General features: G+C 35.2%; 1 protein-coding gene across 2 annotated transcripts in view; it reads left to right on the forward strand.

Annotated features, from left to right (window-relative positions):
* Positions 1–15,491, forward strand: part of LOC103592419 (brain-specific angiogenesis inhibitor 3) — a 415,718-nt gene that overhangs the window by 339,725 nt on the left and 60,502 nt on the right. For both annotated transcript variants that reach the window (XM_008575133.1, XM_008575134.1), the window contains 2 exons: positions 6,837–6,905; positions 11,572–11,680. In XM_008575133.1, coding sequence (XP_008573355.1) covers positions 6,837–6,905; positions 11,572–11,680 — 178 coding nt within the window. The remainder of the gene's footprint in view (positions 1–6,836; positions 6,906–11,571; positions 11,681–15,491) is intronic.

The raw sequence follows: 15,491 nt of genomic DNA on the forward strand, positions 1-15,491 counted from the left end.
CCTGTCTATATGTTTCATTCTGTTTGAACACTCTCCCGCTTCACCCCATCCAGCCTCCCATTCAAGACCACTCTAGTTATATTGTCTTTGTTTCTCAAACTTGTCCAGATTGTCTTTTACCCAGACTGTCCTTTTATATTTTTCTCTTCCCATTTTTTTCTGGAACTCTTTTCCTCAGGTCTCCCCATGCCTATCTCCTTCTCATCATTCTGGTCTTGGCTCAAATGTCACCTCCTTAGAAAGGTCTTTCCTGATGACCACCCATTTCAAAGTAGCCTCTCTCTCCTCTCTCTCTCTTTCATTCTCTCTCTGACTTTCTCTATTTCTCTTTCACACGCAGCCACACACACATGCACACACACACACACACACACACGCACACACACACACACACGCACACACACACACACACACACATGCACTATCATATCCCTCCCATATCCCTCCCAAACCCAACCTCTATTCCTATAACCTTTTTTTTTCTTTGTCGCTGTTTTAATTCTGTAGCAAAATACCTAAGACTGGGTAATCTATAAAGAACATAAATTTATTTTCTCACAGTTCTGGAGGCTGGGAAGTACACGATTAAGGTGCTGGCAGGCTCAGTTGTCTGGTGAGGGCCACTCTCTGCCTCCAAGGTGGCAACTTGTTGCTACATCCCCTGAGAGGGCAGGAACTCTGTGTCTCACATGGTAGAGGGTGGAAGGCTAAGCTTGCCAAACACTGTGTGACGCCTCTTTTATAAGGGCGCTAATCTCATTTAGGAGGGAGAAGCCCTCATGACCTGATCAACTCTTAAAAGCCCCCCCCCCCAATACCATCACATTGGCAACACCTGAATTTTGGCAGGGACACATTCAAACCATAGCAATATCCATTTGAAACCATCCTCTTAAATTTATTTATGTACTTACTTATTGCTTCTCTTTACCCACTAGAGTGTAAGTTCCATGAGGGCAGGAACCCTTATGTCTTGTTCATTGTTAAATTCCTAGCATGTAGAACATGCCAAATATAGAGAAAGCATTCAATAAATATTTCTTGAATAAGTAAATACATTTCTGCTTCTTAAGTATATTCTGTGTCTTTTCTCACCATTCCATTCCCATATCTACTGCTCTCCTTTAGGCATTTACAAGGGCTACTTTGGGCTATTGATAAAGCTTTCCTGGTGATGTTCGTTTACTCAGTCTTCTTCCATGCCCAAACCCCCTTCACTTTGATACTGAATTGTATTTTTATAACTCCCTCTATGCCTTATTTATTATATTTTATTTTATTTTATTGCTGAACATGGCAGCACTTGTACTACAAATGCATTCTGCCATAGGTAGGGTAGGGGTAGTGATGCATAGGGAGGGATCCGTGTGTTTGGCAAAGAATGAGCTGGGTTTATGAACAGGGAAGCCCCTTCCTTGGTTGTTGCTGCATGTGAATCAAAGAAACGGGGTCAATCATCCACAGCCACTTCCTGTGGCCCTAAATCTTCTCAAAAGTATGTATCCATGTATCCATGTTCAAGGATGGCCTGAGACTTCAGATTGCTATTTAAAATAGGAAGTTTAATCCCATATTTACTCAAGATAACCAGTTTTCCTGTCTGTAAAAATAAGTGTCATACCTTATTTTGTTCCCTGGACACATTGAGAACCCTGGTGGCACTGGAAGCATCACTAACAGAGGAGGGGGTTGAATGGGAAAGGAGGCAGCAAATTAGGCAGAAACCATTTATTGGTTATTTCTTTCTTTTTTTTTTTTTTTCCAATTCCATCAGTGCCTAGTCCATTGATTCCTACACAGTAAGCATACAGTCCATCAATTGTAAAGTGTGAGTAGTTATATTTTGCTGTGCCTTATGCTATACACTAGGGGCATAAGAGAGAACAAAACAGAAGTAAACCCAAATAGATTATAGGCTGGTAGAGAAAAAAGCCCTCAATCAATCATCATACAAATAAATCATAATTAAAAATTGTGATATACTTCAAAAGAAGGCTCTATGGTACAGTAAGAGAAAGAGGAAATATGCAGATCCCATATACTTAGCGGGAGGGTGATCTGGTAAGGCTTTTCTGAGGAAATTGCATATAAATCTAGACATGACAGATAATAAAAGATTATCCATGGTCAGGAAAAAGAGCAAAGAAAGGGAACAGCATGTACATGGATCTACAGGCAGGACAGAAGAGTTTGGGATGCGTGATGAAGTCTGATGAACCTGGAGTACAGAGAGAACAGGACAGGACAGCATAAGAGAAGAATAGGCTGATCACACATGGCCTTGCAGTAATCAGCTCATCTCTAGGTTGGGGATCAATGATCTCTCCTGTGCTACGCATTCTTATCTTAATGGTTTGTCCCTGCTTTCTTGCTTAGCCTTTAAGCCTTTCTTACAGTTCCCCCTATATTTCTAGTCAGAACCATCACAATTCTTTTAAATCTTTTGCTCTACATTATGAAATGTTGTCCCTTAGGGCTTGTCTTTGTCCCTTGGTGTCCAAGCATTTTGCTGTTGGATTACAGTGGAGAAGAACACATTTCTTGTGGTTCAGATATCTCAAATCGCTAGCCTACTCTACAACTCTGTTTCTATAAGGAGTTTGGCAAAAGTTAAATGCTAAGACATGCTTTAGCGTAGTTTTAGAAAATTGCATATAATCCATTAGAAATCTGTCAAGTAGAAGCCAATCACAAGTAAAACAAATAATTATTTACTATTTTTTTATAAATTAAAATGAACTTTTTGTCTCATATAACCAAATCTAGGGCCGGTACTTTGAGTAGTTTTAGAAAATTGCATATAATCCATTAGAAATCTGTCAAGTAGAAGCCAATCACAAGTAAAACAAATAATTATTTACTATTTTTTATAAATTAAAATGAACTTTTTGTCTCATATAACCAAATCTAGGGCCGGTACTTTGAATGTTGCAAAAGCATTAGTGCTTCTCTTTATAACATATTTTCTGCACTGATTTTCATACTTCTTGCAAAGAAGAAAAACAAACAGCCATAACTCTTTGACCTTTGTGTTCCACAGCCATTAAGCACAGTGTCTCTCACATAGTAGGTATCTAATAATTACTACAAAAAATAAAGCCTCATAACACAGCTCAATCTTAAGAAGGAGAAATTTCTGCTGAACAAATTAAAGGCTCCAGAGTTAGTGGTGAATCAGTACTGTGCTCTCTATATTGCTGAAAAAGGAAGAGACATTAAAAGGGTTAGGAGAAAGTGTCACTGGTTGTGAAGTCTATATCAACATTATAGGTGCATATTTGCCATAATGTGGCTATAAATACAAATCATGCAGCCAGTCATAAAAAAACATAACATAGAAGGAATAAAATCATAAAGCCTCCATATATTGAGCACTTACCATGCGTCAGGTACTGTGTTAAGAATTAGCTCCAAGCTAAGCTTCACAGCAGCTTTTCCAGGTAGCTATTATTATTCCTCTCTTGCAGATTACAGAAGTAAGGCATAGGTGGGCAACATTTGTCCAGAACCACATAGTTAATAATCAGTGGAGAAAATTATAAAACAGGTCTCCCTAGTTCAAACTCCAAATAACTCAGACTCTGCCAAGGACACCCAATTTTTCAAATCAGTCTAGGTCATAGAGATTAGGGATGATTAAAACAAACAAACAAACAAACAAACACAAAACCTACTGTCAGATGTATTTCTGAAACTGACCTAAGTTATCTAATCCATAAATCATCAAAAGAGAACTCTTATTACCATTAGCAGAGTTATCAAGGAGCTCTAGCAAGTAGCAGCTCTGCTGCCATGGAAGCAGCTTCATACTTTGTCCAAAAATTCAATAAAGTGGCCTGAAATGTTAGGAGTCCCTGTATTAGTCCATCTTCTGTCGCTTATAACATGAAACAGGATAACTTATAAAGAAACAAAATTTATGTCTTACAGTTTTGGAAGCCAGGAAGTCCAGAGTCCAAGGGAGCACATGCAGTGAGGGCCTTCTTCTTGGTAGCACCTTTGTACAGAGTCCTGTGGTGACACAGGGTATCACATGACGAGGACAGCATAAGCAAGAGAGCTAACCTTCTCACTTTCGCTCCTTATAAAGCCATCAGAACCACACCCGTGACAACCCATTCAACCATCAACAATTCACAAGGGCACAGTCCTCACAATCCAATCACCTCCTGAAGACCCCACCTTCCACCACAATAGTGAGTGTGGAACATGAGTTTGGGGGGACACTCAAGCCACAGCAGTCCCCTCTTCAAAATACTGTTCTATTTGGTTTTGTTCTGTTCCACACATCAGTCTGATCTTTGAGTAAATGTCAAAGTAAATTTATACATACATATGTATATATAAAATACATACATTTTATATGTGTATGTACTTTTTCAATATGTGTGAGATCAGTCAGAGTAGGGTCAGCTCAAAGGAATGATGCTAAGTCTTGTTAGAAATCTTGAGGTGCACTGATTTTGTAATTTCATTAGTTCCTTTAATTTAGGACTTTATTAAATATCTGCTATTTAATATGGGCGAAGCATTATATGTGCTGAGGATACACTGATAAACAAGAAAAACTCAGTCTCCCTGTAAATGCCCTTCACCACCCAAGATTTTCAGGCTTGGCTCACTGTGCCCCTAAGTAGCTTGCATAAGTCAGGGCACTGCTACGGATTATCCTGAAATCCAATCAACAGTGAGATCAGAGGAGAAATTTATTCTGAACTGCCTTCCCACTGTGATTTAGTAAAGTCCCTTTTATTGGCCTTGGAGAACAGTACAAAATGTTTCTTACACTCTTTGTTTGATTAGTATAATGTATATTTTAATCGTGTGTGTGTGTGTGTGTGTGTGTGTGTGTTTTATGTGTGCCCTTTGGTGGTTTTTAAAAACTGAACTCTGAATTTATGATTTTTGTCAAGGAATAGTGTGTGTGTAATAATTTTTATGTACAGCAAGGAGTCACTGACCCACTGTCAGTAAAACATGCTCTGTGAAATGTTTTCCCAGAAATGGAGATGCAGTTGCATGGATTGCTTCTCATCCTCTTGGTGTCTCTCATTAGCAACAGCATGCATTTTATATGAAAGCTGGCTGGGGAAAGGATGCAGACCCAGGTCGTGGACCTCAGCACAGCTAACTGTCATGTATAGGGATAAAACTTGCAAGTGTTGCCTCATTAGCACCATGTCCCCTACTGAGTTAACCAGCCATAGGCAATTGGAGAACTCTGAAGGTTAATTCTTTCTGCCCATAGATAGAGTTACAGCTCAATGGACTAAGCCCTTAAAATGTTAACACTTCAAGCAGGAAATTTTAAGTGAAAAAAGTGTCTGGTAACACAAAAAGGTTAAACGAGCTGAAAACAAGTCTAAAACAGACTTGCGATTTTTTTCAAGAGTTGCATAAAATATTAGGTAACTTCTACAGAGGTTATGACTCGAAACATGTTTCAACCTTGTGATTGCCAGAAATGATTAAAATAAATAGCACAAATAGAGCAATTAAATATAGATATTAACAGCTTCAAACCACAAGAGAGAGGAAATAAAGTAGTTTTGTTTTTCATCTAAAAACACCCAGGTGAATTTGTTTGGAATTAGAACAAATGCCTGTTTTGAAAATCTAGACAGGGAGAAAGACTGATGGAGCTATCAAATTATGATTTCTGCCCTCAAGGGATCCCTGTCCTAAGCTAATATATTAGTATGAAGCAGTACTACGGCTAAGTTGCACACAGACCAGTTAGATGACACTGGTTCTTAGGACACAACCAAGAAACCTCCATCCGCATAGCTTAGGACAAATGTCCTGCCTTCACTTTACACTTCTTAGGTCTCCTGTGATCCCAAGTCACTGTTGGTCTTCAACAGACTTTCTTCTCCTGGCTCCTATGTCTTGATGGCACAGCGTAGTATAAGAGGACAGAAAAGTCCCTCTTTGGTAAATATCCCTCATGTGTGAAAGGAGCACTAACGGAGATGAACTGAACAGAGCCCGGCTCTCTGTCCACGGTGAATGAAAAATTAACATCAAAATGTGCCTGGTCTGCATGGAAAGAGAAAATCAAAAACTCATTTGGTTACTGCTAGATGAAGATAAAGCCAACAGGTTTTCAACAGTTAGTTAGGGATGAGGACGATGGCAAAGATTTGGGACTTTAATGGGAATATGTTATGTGTCTATTCATTCCTCTATATTGACTTGCTGGCAAAAGGCAGAGGAGTAAAAGTAATAATTTGAAAATAGACAAAATTTATGGAGCAATTACCATATGCTATATGCCAGGAACTTAGAAAATTTCATTTAATATTTATACAATGGGTAGTAATAAAAGTAAACAGCCAAGAAGGGCAGAGCCAGGATTCCAGGGAGCCTGTCTAGCCTCAGCTTTGCCCATAGTTCATGGTCTCACTATAATGTTCTTCGAAACAACACTGTGAGTAGCAATCATGATTCACAATTAACAGAGTAACTTGCAATAAATCAAATACAGGTAACTTGCATTACAGAAGGTATAAAACTTGCTTATATGTAATAATGATGCAGTGACATTGGAGGGTAGAATATGGAGGCTATAATGGAAACAAATAGTTGTGAGTAAAATTAAGTATTTTTTTTTCCTATTCTGATTTCTTGTAAGGGTGTAGGAATGAAGTTGCGTAAAAATCCTAGATTTATGGTGCTGAAAATGGGTCCTCAGAGATGTTCTAGAATAATATGTTAGCATCATAAAGCAGTATTGCAAAGTGTTTATAACTTTACCACATAATCAACCCACACCAATGTTGTCAAAAAGTATATTCTCCCATGTAATATTAACTTTTTTCTAATTTAATTTACAGAACTTCTTTCAAATAGTTAGCAACCTTCTAGATGAAGAAAACAAGGAAAAATGGGAAGATGCACAACAGGTAAGGTTGGCTTATTTCAGAACATAAAATGAAATTGGCTAAATAAAATGTAAGAAATGTGTGAAGAAATTAATGGCTTGCTGTTTCAAGAACATAAAAGATTTTTAAAAGTCAGTCTAAATTATGCCATAGTAATTTTAGAGAAAACAATTGACCTTCTATAATATCATCCAGTGAATGGAATAATGTTTATACATGTGAAAAAAACTGAGCAAGTTTAAGTAATTTATTATTTTAAGGAATTAATATATAATAACTATATGCCTTACCAGAAGATTTCTTTCCTGTCTACAGACTATGGGAAAAACAGCAAATCTAAAAGCACATATCTCAGATGAAACTATGTGGTAGTGACTAGTAAAATCATTTGCCTTTACTACAGTGCCACATATAATCTTGATCATATATACTGATATGCATTTTTATTCAAATCCAAGAGTTGTGAAAAAAGAGCTCCCATAAAAAAATTGCATTCTGATCTCCCTTCTCTTTCTGTTATGTCTTGTCAGTGTAGCAAGTGGCCTTATCAGTTTAGTTATTGTTTTAAAATGCCTTGCACTGCCATTTGTGTTATACTAACTGATATGTAGTTAGTAACTTTTTTTTTCTGAATTACAGAAAAAGTGAGTTAAAGGTTAAGAAAGGGAGAATAATCATGTTTTTAAAAAATCCTATGGAAATTTAATTTAACTGAATGTTAAACTTCTTTAAGTTTTCTACTTGACCCTTGTTAAAAATTCCAAGAGAACGAGGCAATCTTGAAAAAAATAATGAATATTTACTGTGGCTCAGGTGACCCATCTATCCCTTTTTTCCCTTTATAATCATATTCTAAGCCTTGAGGAGTAAAGCATGCCCTTTATTACTATTATGATAGGAGCTCTAAAAATAGTCCAGTGAGGGTCTACCTCATTATCAAGCACATGTTCTCTGCTTCTGGACACAGTAGGAAAAATTCACCCCTTAGTTTGAGACCATGAATCTATCTTTTTCTAGTAGTTTGAATTATATATTTGTCCTTGGCTTTATTCTGGAGGACAGCCTCATTCATTCACTGAAAGAAAATGGTATCTTTCCTTAGAATACAGCTGCAGAAGCTAAGCACATCTTTCTAGAATGCTGGAGACTATTAATTATGGATATATTTAGAACAAATGTATAATATCCTATTTAAAACAAGACTGCAGTTCATCAGATGATGTTATTTACTGTGAGATCCCAGCTTGAACAAATAATAAACGGTGAAAGAACTTCTTGTCAACGGAAAATAGTGAATCCATAGTCCATCTATTTGCTTTTGACTTTGAGTTTGCTATTCTTATTTTTAAAATTTTTTTGTCTGTAGTAATAATCTTTAATGCTATTTTTAAAATAACTGTTGGAAATTAAGAAAAAAGCAATGTTGTAGCTATTATACTAAAAGGTGATGTCATAAATGCAGCTACATGGTAAATGAGTCTCCAAGTTGCGGCACAAAGGGTGAACTTCTTGGAAATAAGGGTTATATCTACCAAAGATAATACTTGTGAATCCTCTTCTTTTAAAGGAAGAAGCTCAACAAAAGCAAATTTAAAACAGAGCTTTGTGTGAATTGGGAAAACTGGTTGAGTGAAATGATGACTATTGGTATCGGAAGGAATTTGCAAAGAAAATTTACACTTTTGAACAACAAACAGCCATTTCAAAATTTGTTAGTAACTCATCAGACCCTGTTATGAAGGATTAAACTATGTTTAAATAAAGCATTCTACTAAAAGTGTAGTTTATTAAAGTAAACAAAACAAAAAGACTACACTCTATATGGCAGTATTTTATACACCACCATTGTAGTTGGAGTTTACAAGTCCATTTCAGTCAACACAAGCCATTTTGGTCATGTTTATGATCTGTATTTTTTTGTTATACTGAAAATTCATGTGTCTCTAGAGCAGGAGTGAGCAAACTGAAACCAGTGAGCCAAATCCAGCCTGATGTTTCTTTTGTAAATAACATTTTGGACTATAGCCACACCCATTTATTTACATGTTATCCATGGCTTCTTGGGTGCAACAAAGACAGAATTGAGTTGCTCCAACAGAGATTCAATGGTTTGCAAAGCCTGAAATATTTACTGTTTATAAACAGAAAAAGTTTTCCAGCCCTATTTCATAACATTCAACTACTGCTGGGGAAATATAATTAAAATCAAAATATTCTTCCAACTTAAAAAACCTCTCCACAAAGATGGGAGAAAGAAGAGTTTTATTCTTGAATAAGCATTAGACTAGAATGTAATGCATAGCATAGGCAATTTGCTCAGAGATTACAAAGACAGTAAGAAACCTCCCCTTTTATATGACCAAGCAATTACAACCTGTTGCATATGTGTCCTCAAGATAAACAATAACTAGTCCCTGAGTAAGAGGACTTGACAGCACGATTTGTCACAAGTAGTTCATACTAAATTGACTTGGTAATTGGAGGTTACTCTCTTGTTAGTTAATTGGCTTTACTCAAAGGAAAAATAAGCTTCTCTTACCTTTATGACCGGAGGCAATTTTGCAACTTGAAACAAGGTTCAAGTAGCAACTGAACTTATACTCCTACCATACCACAGCAACTGAGAGATGGGGGTCCTGTCTTCCTTAATGTTAATCTTTTAAAGAGAGACACTCCTGGGTCTTTAAGCTGCGGAGAGACTATTTAGCTTTTTAAAAAGATTTACATACATTTCAATGAAACAAAGAAAGAAGTTACAATTAGGAGTTTTCTAAAGTTAATGCTCTGAGAAAAGGGGTGGTGCAAGGGGGAGTGTCCTCCCTTATTTTCAACAGGAAAAATTAATCCTCTTATTTTTAATTTGTGTTCATTCTTACACTACACATACTCATATACCCATAGACCTACACAAGAAGAGGAGGAAAATGCAGTAGTAGCAGGAAGACCTAATACCAATGGAAATTTTATGTACATTCTTGGAAAGGGGATAAAGAACTTTCAAAATTTGTATTTAATGACTGAAAATGTAGCTAAGAAGTAGGATTCAATGCCCAAATCTCTCTGAAATTAAAAAATTTGCAACTATTTGTGCTATACATTTCTGAGTGTAATATCCATTGTTCACATCTTCAAGTATATTGAGTAAATATGTTGTGAAAACTTTGTGTCTGATTTTTAGATGGGCATAGCCACAAGCCCTTGTAAAATACACACACTCTGCCTGCTGTCCATCCTGTTCAACTCATCTTCCTCCTATTCCACTTCCTTCCAGCTTTCACTGTATGTTTTCCTGCTGATCAGAGTCTCTTTCCCTTCTGCACTAGCCTTCACAAGTACAAACCAGCTAGAACTCTCTAATCCACTTAATTTTTCATGACTAGAAGCTGCAGTGATGCTGAATGGCTATAAGAAATGAACCTAACTTCAAAAGACTTTCTGCTCAGGCCAGCCCAGTGGCACACTGGAGAGTGCGCCGCTTGGGAGCGCGGCGGCACTCCTGCCAAGGGTTCGGATCCCATGTGGAGACCGGTTCCCGCTCACTGGCTGAGCATGGTGTGGGTGCAACACTGAGGGTTGCGATCCCGTTTCCGGTCCCTGGTACAGGCGCGACACCGAGGGTTGCGATCCCATTACCAGTCAGTAAAAAAAAAAAGACTTTCTGCTCTAAAGTGGTTATATAATGCAGGCTGACTTTAAAAGCTTTATGGGTTACACATGCTAAAATTCAGGTAGCCTTTTAAATGGTTTTCATGTTTCACACACTATGAGCTATTGCCAGAATCAGGTTGTCTTACAAAACAACAAATGAACAAACAAACAAAACAAAACAAAACACCAATCTATTTATATGGTGGGAGGTGCCATGATGATGGAAAAAACACTTGGGTCATGGAGGTAGATGCCACTTTAGGTAGGTAGGTAGGTAGTTGGGTGAGTGGATAGATGGGTAGATAGATAGGTAGGCAGATTATATAGATATAAATGTAGATGAATGGTAGACAGAGACTGATAGATATAATTAGATAGATACAGCTGCAGCCAATAGCAAAGATACTGTATGGCCTTAGGTATATTGTTTAACCTGGAGCTTCTGCTGTTTCTTTCCTAAAAAAGGGCAATAATCTCATAGTTTTGTTTTGTATGTGTACATGTAAAAGTACCTACACTAGAGCTATTATTATAAATCTAATTAGAATTATTAGAAATAAAATTTTCTCCCAAGATATTTATTTATTATACAACGGATTTACTAGTTTTTAAATATCCTCATGATGGCAATAACAATTATTTTTTCTTCCTGTGTCTGCATATAGACACTAAACCACAAATGTGAAGAGTCCAATTTCAGTGTTTGTTCTATGTTATATTTAAGTAAGAAAAAGAGCCACTCAAAAGTAAAGTCATGCTATTTCCAAGTAGACAATCTGTTAGATATTTTGAGTTTCCTTAGATTTATGGAGGATTAATCACTGTATCATATCACTTCTGAAGTTCTTGCTGTGTGACATCTGGTGTCATTCTTAACTATTAATTTAAAAAAATACAGCTGCTGCCAGTTGCAGAAATTTGTTCAAATAAAACAAAGCTCATTTATGACCTCATTATGTATGTTTTTAAAATACCACTATGTGTTTTATTATATGAGTATAGACATTTTATTCCATCTTACCCTTACTTATTTTTCCAGATTTATCCAGGCTCGATAGAGTTAATGCAGGTGATTGAAGATTTTATACACATTGTTGGAATGGGGATGATGGACTTTCAGAATTCATACTTAATGACTGGAAATGTAGGTAAGAAATAGGATTTTTTCCCAAAACCTTTCTGAAATTAAAAAAAAAAAAATTGCAAGTATCTGCACCATATATTTTCAAGTATGATATCCATTGTTCATATTTTTAAGTGTATGTGAGTAAATATTCATTCATATATTACGGATACTCGGTGTCTAATTTTAGATGGGTCTAACTACATGTACATGATATGTATGTACACACATACTTATATACATACATATACACACATATGGTTGTATCCATCTGCATGCATTTATATGAATGCCTATAGGTCTACTTGGCTGTATCTGCACATGTATATGTAAAAGATAACATGTATTTCTTTTTCTATTTGCCAAATGTCTATTGCTATCCAGTCTAATTTTCAAAACACATATGCTAGAGATTTTGAAATATTGAGTCTTCATTATCTTCCACCGTTCATGATTATGCCAAGTTACTTTCATGCTAGGTGTCCTAAGCAGGTGCTGAATGTGTATATGTTGTCGAACACTTCAGAGTACCTTCTAGGGTTATGACAATGGTGCTACTGCTGCCACTGCAGTTTTCCTGAAAACCTTCCAGGACACAGTGGCTCTCTCAGATCCTTCTGTAGTGAATTCTGTAATGTTAAAGTACATAAAGTGAAAATGCATTTCTTCCTTTAGTCACCTTTAACATTGCCTCTTAAGTAGGGAGGAATGACACAGAGAATCAAAACCTACACACACTTTTATACTGGCACAATGACATTGAACCAACAACAAATATATTAGCCAAATGGCATATTTTTCTTTTTCCAGTTAAAAATTGGCAAGAGCAAAGAAATTGTTTTCTTAATTATTACACATATTGAATTGATATCGTTTTACAGTTTTCTCATTTTATTAAAGCTTCCTCCCATAATCTTACTGTGATTCAGAAAGGTTTTCTTTCATTTTTCATGTTTTAATAGTCTTCACATAAAGACCACTGAACTATAGATAGTAATGGGTTAAATAAATATATTTTACCCCATATTCTTATTCAGATATTTAAGCTTTAAGCTTTAGTTTCTGTATCAGAAAGATACCTACCTTGTTGGGGGGATTAACTAGGGAGTTCCAACTGGTATAGAACATAATTTTTTTTTTTTTTTGAACTTAGAAAGAATCTAGGGACACTGTTCAGTCAAGCCAGAAAGAACCACTCTCCTAAGGGCCCTGCGACTTCTCTGGTGGGTGGGTAAGTAGTTATAAAGGGGGCCGTGCCAGATTGGAAAATTAGCAAAGGAATTTACAAGTAAAAACTAGGGTAGAAAAACAAAGAACTACAGTTCTCTTGGTTTATTTTGTAAATGTTAACATTGAATTCTAGAAGGTACTGCTAATTAAAAGAATTATCAGGTCAATACATGGCATTTGTTCAAGATGTGTTTGGAAAAAAAACTATAAAAAACAAAGCCAATCTCAGAGTCTAGTAAACTTAAATTTAGACTTAAAGTAGGTTGTTTCAGAATAACAGCATGTCAAATTCTCTATAGTACTAGTATTATTTGCTATAAAACCATAAATGTCCAAAAATTGCAATTATTTATTTATCTTTACCTTTCTTTTGACTTACCAAGATTGTGCATTTGAAAATTTTGTGTATTTTTTTGTAATAAGACTACATTATCTAGGTTTCCTTTTTTCCTTTCATATTATTAAACTTTATGAGATATATTAAATAAAACTTAAAGCAATTTAATACTGCAAATAAAACCAATATTATCCTATATTTTCTTCAATTTTGCATAATAACAGTGTGATCATTCAGCCTCTGATCATGTATGTAGCACCAGTTATCTGTATTAAAACTGGTGTGCTCTGTGAATAAAAATCACAAACATTATAGTGACTATCTCAAAGAGCTCTTATTTATTGTTTATTTCCCCAAATACTAGCCTAGAAACTGACATACTGTTTAGGACTTTTCCAAAGTGTATCCACTCATACCAAATTGAGTAATATGAATAATGATCACTTATTATTAATACTCTTTATGTTATCCAATTTGATATTATAAATATGAAATGTGATTATACTGTTTTGTCTGATATCTCCAATGCTTTTGAGCAAGGACATGTATAAAGAATATTTTATAGTAGCAAATTGTGTAATGTGTGATTTGGCACTCATTTGTCCTACATCCTAAGTCCAAATACTAATTATCCAATGTTAAGCTCATTATACAGAGCACACACATATGCAAGCATGCACCCATACACACAGCATGTGAGAGAAAAGCAAAGATTAGGTAACTAAGAAAGGGTGCTTATTTCTTATGGTCATTTTCTCCAGAATATATTGGATTAGGACTACTTAAGGAACTTCAAAAGATCATGTCTTTCAGAGAGATTATAGATTATTTTTTTATAAAGCCTATATGCAAAGCCACCTCACTTTTCTAGGCTATAGATAATAAGTTCCTGAAGAAAGAAAGAAAGCTTAATAGCCAAAAATAAATGTAAAAAAGACCACACAGTTTACTAAGAAAGTCTCAGAATTTCACCAGTAGTTTATTTTAATTCAACTTTAAGTATAGTTTCAGCATTTCTGTTTTCTGGTTCCTGGTTTACGTAGAATGTGTTGGAAGCAGAGACAGTGGTATTAGTGGCACATAGGTAGCAAATAGAGTAGATAAAATGCTTAAACAATAAAGAAAAAAAAAGTAGTAAAAGAAAGAATGCAGTAGAATATGGAGTCCATATTGTGGAAATAAGACTCCTTATTCCTCACATTTGAGAGCATTGTTCTAAGACTCAGGATAAGTTTATGTTTAAAATCATGGCCTTAATTCATGGTAATTAATAATTTTATCTTAATTTTAAGATAAAAGTTCCTATAATATGATTAAAATGGCAGAAAAAAGGAGTGACATATCTTAGAAAGATTTTATTCAAAAATAGTTCAAATGAAAAGGTTTGAAACTTCTTTTATCTGAAAAATGTCCCTACCTGTATCAGCTTTTGTTAAATGAAATGTTGTTATATGCAGAAAAATCTGTTAACATTTTAGTATGTATGCATGCAGGTACATTTTTGTAGGGACCATATCCACAGCTTTGATTGTTTTATCAAAAGATTTATAATCTTAAAAAGTTTAACACAGGTTTGGAAAAAAATAGTTCTACATACCAAGATGTTAAGCCAATTCATTTATAAAATAATTGAGCTCCAATAGAATATTTATTTTTTTATTCACATATGAATATGATATTCAAAATACACACGTGATAATTATAATACATATAGGTTCATGTGAACTTACAATAGACTAACATTCTTCTAAATAGTTTATATAAATACTGAATAAGTAAATGGATTAATGAATGACTGCATATAAAAATTGATATGTTATAGAAAGATTTCCATTTTCAATGTGCCTTTTATTGTAAAATTGTATTCTAAATGTTCCAAATATGCTGCATAGGTAAGTGGGTATTGTTTTAGGAAAAAATATGACTTTTTCAATGTATCGATACATTTTTTATAAAGTATTATCAGATTGAATTGCATAACTTTACAGTACTTAATACAGGTTAATAAAAAGTATTTTTTTCAGCAAAAAGTTATTTTTCTTCAACAAAAATATTCCTTGAAAAGTTATTTAAACTTGCTTTCTATACTTCTCTCCAAACATTTTCTCTTCAGTCTTTTGCAATCCAGCATTTCTCTCATCACTTTCCTGATAATCCTATTGGAAAATCCTTCTAAAAATTCTCAATTGCCAAACTAAACCTCCTTCCATTTTCCATCCTTCACATCCTCTGTATCTTGCTAACTACTCATTCTTGAAACTGTCCATTT

The sequence above is a fragment of the Galeopterus variegatus genome, unplaced genomic scaffold (genome assembly GCF_000696425.1).
Source record: "Galeopterus variegatus unplaced genomic scaffold, G_variegatus-3.0.2 Scaffold1145, whole genome shotgun sequence".
Classification (NCBI taxonomy): Eukaryota; Metazoa; Chordata; class Mammalia; order Dermoptera; family Cynocephalidae; genus Galeopterus; species Galeopterus variegatus.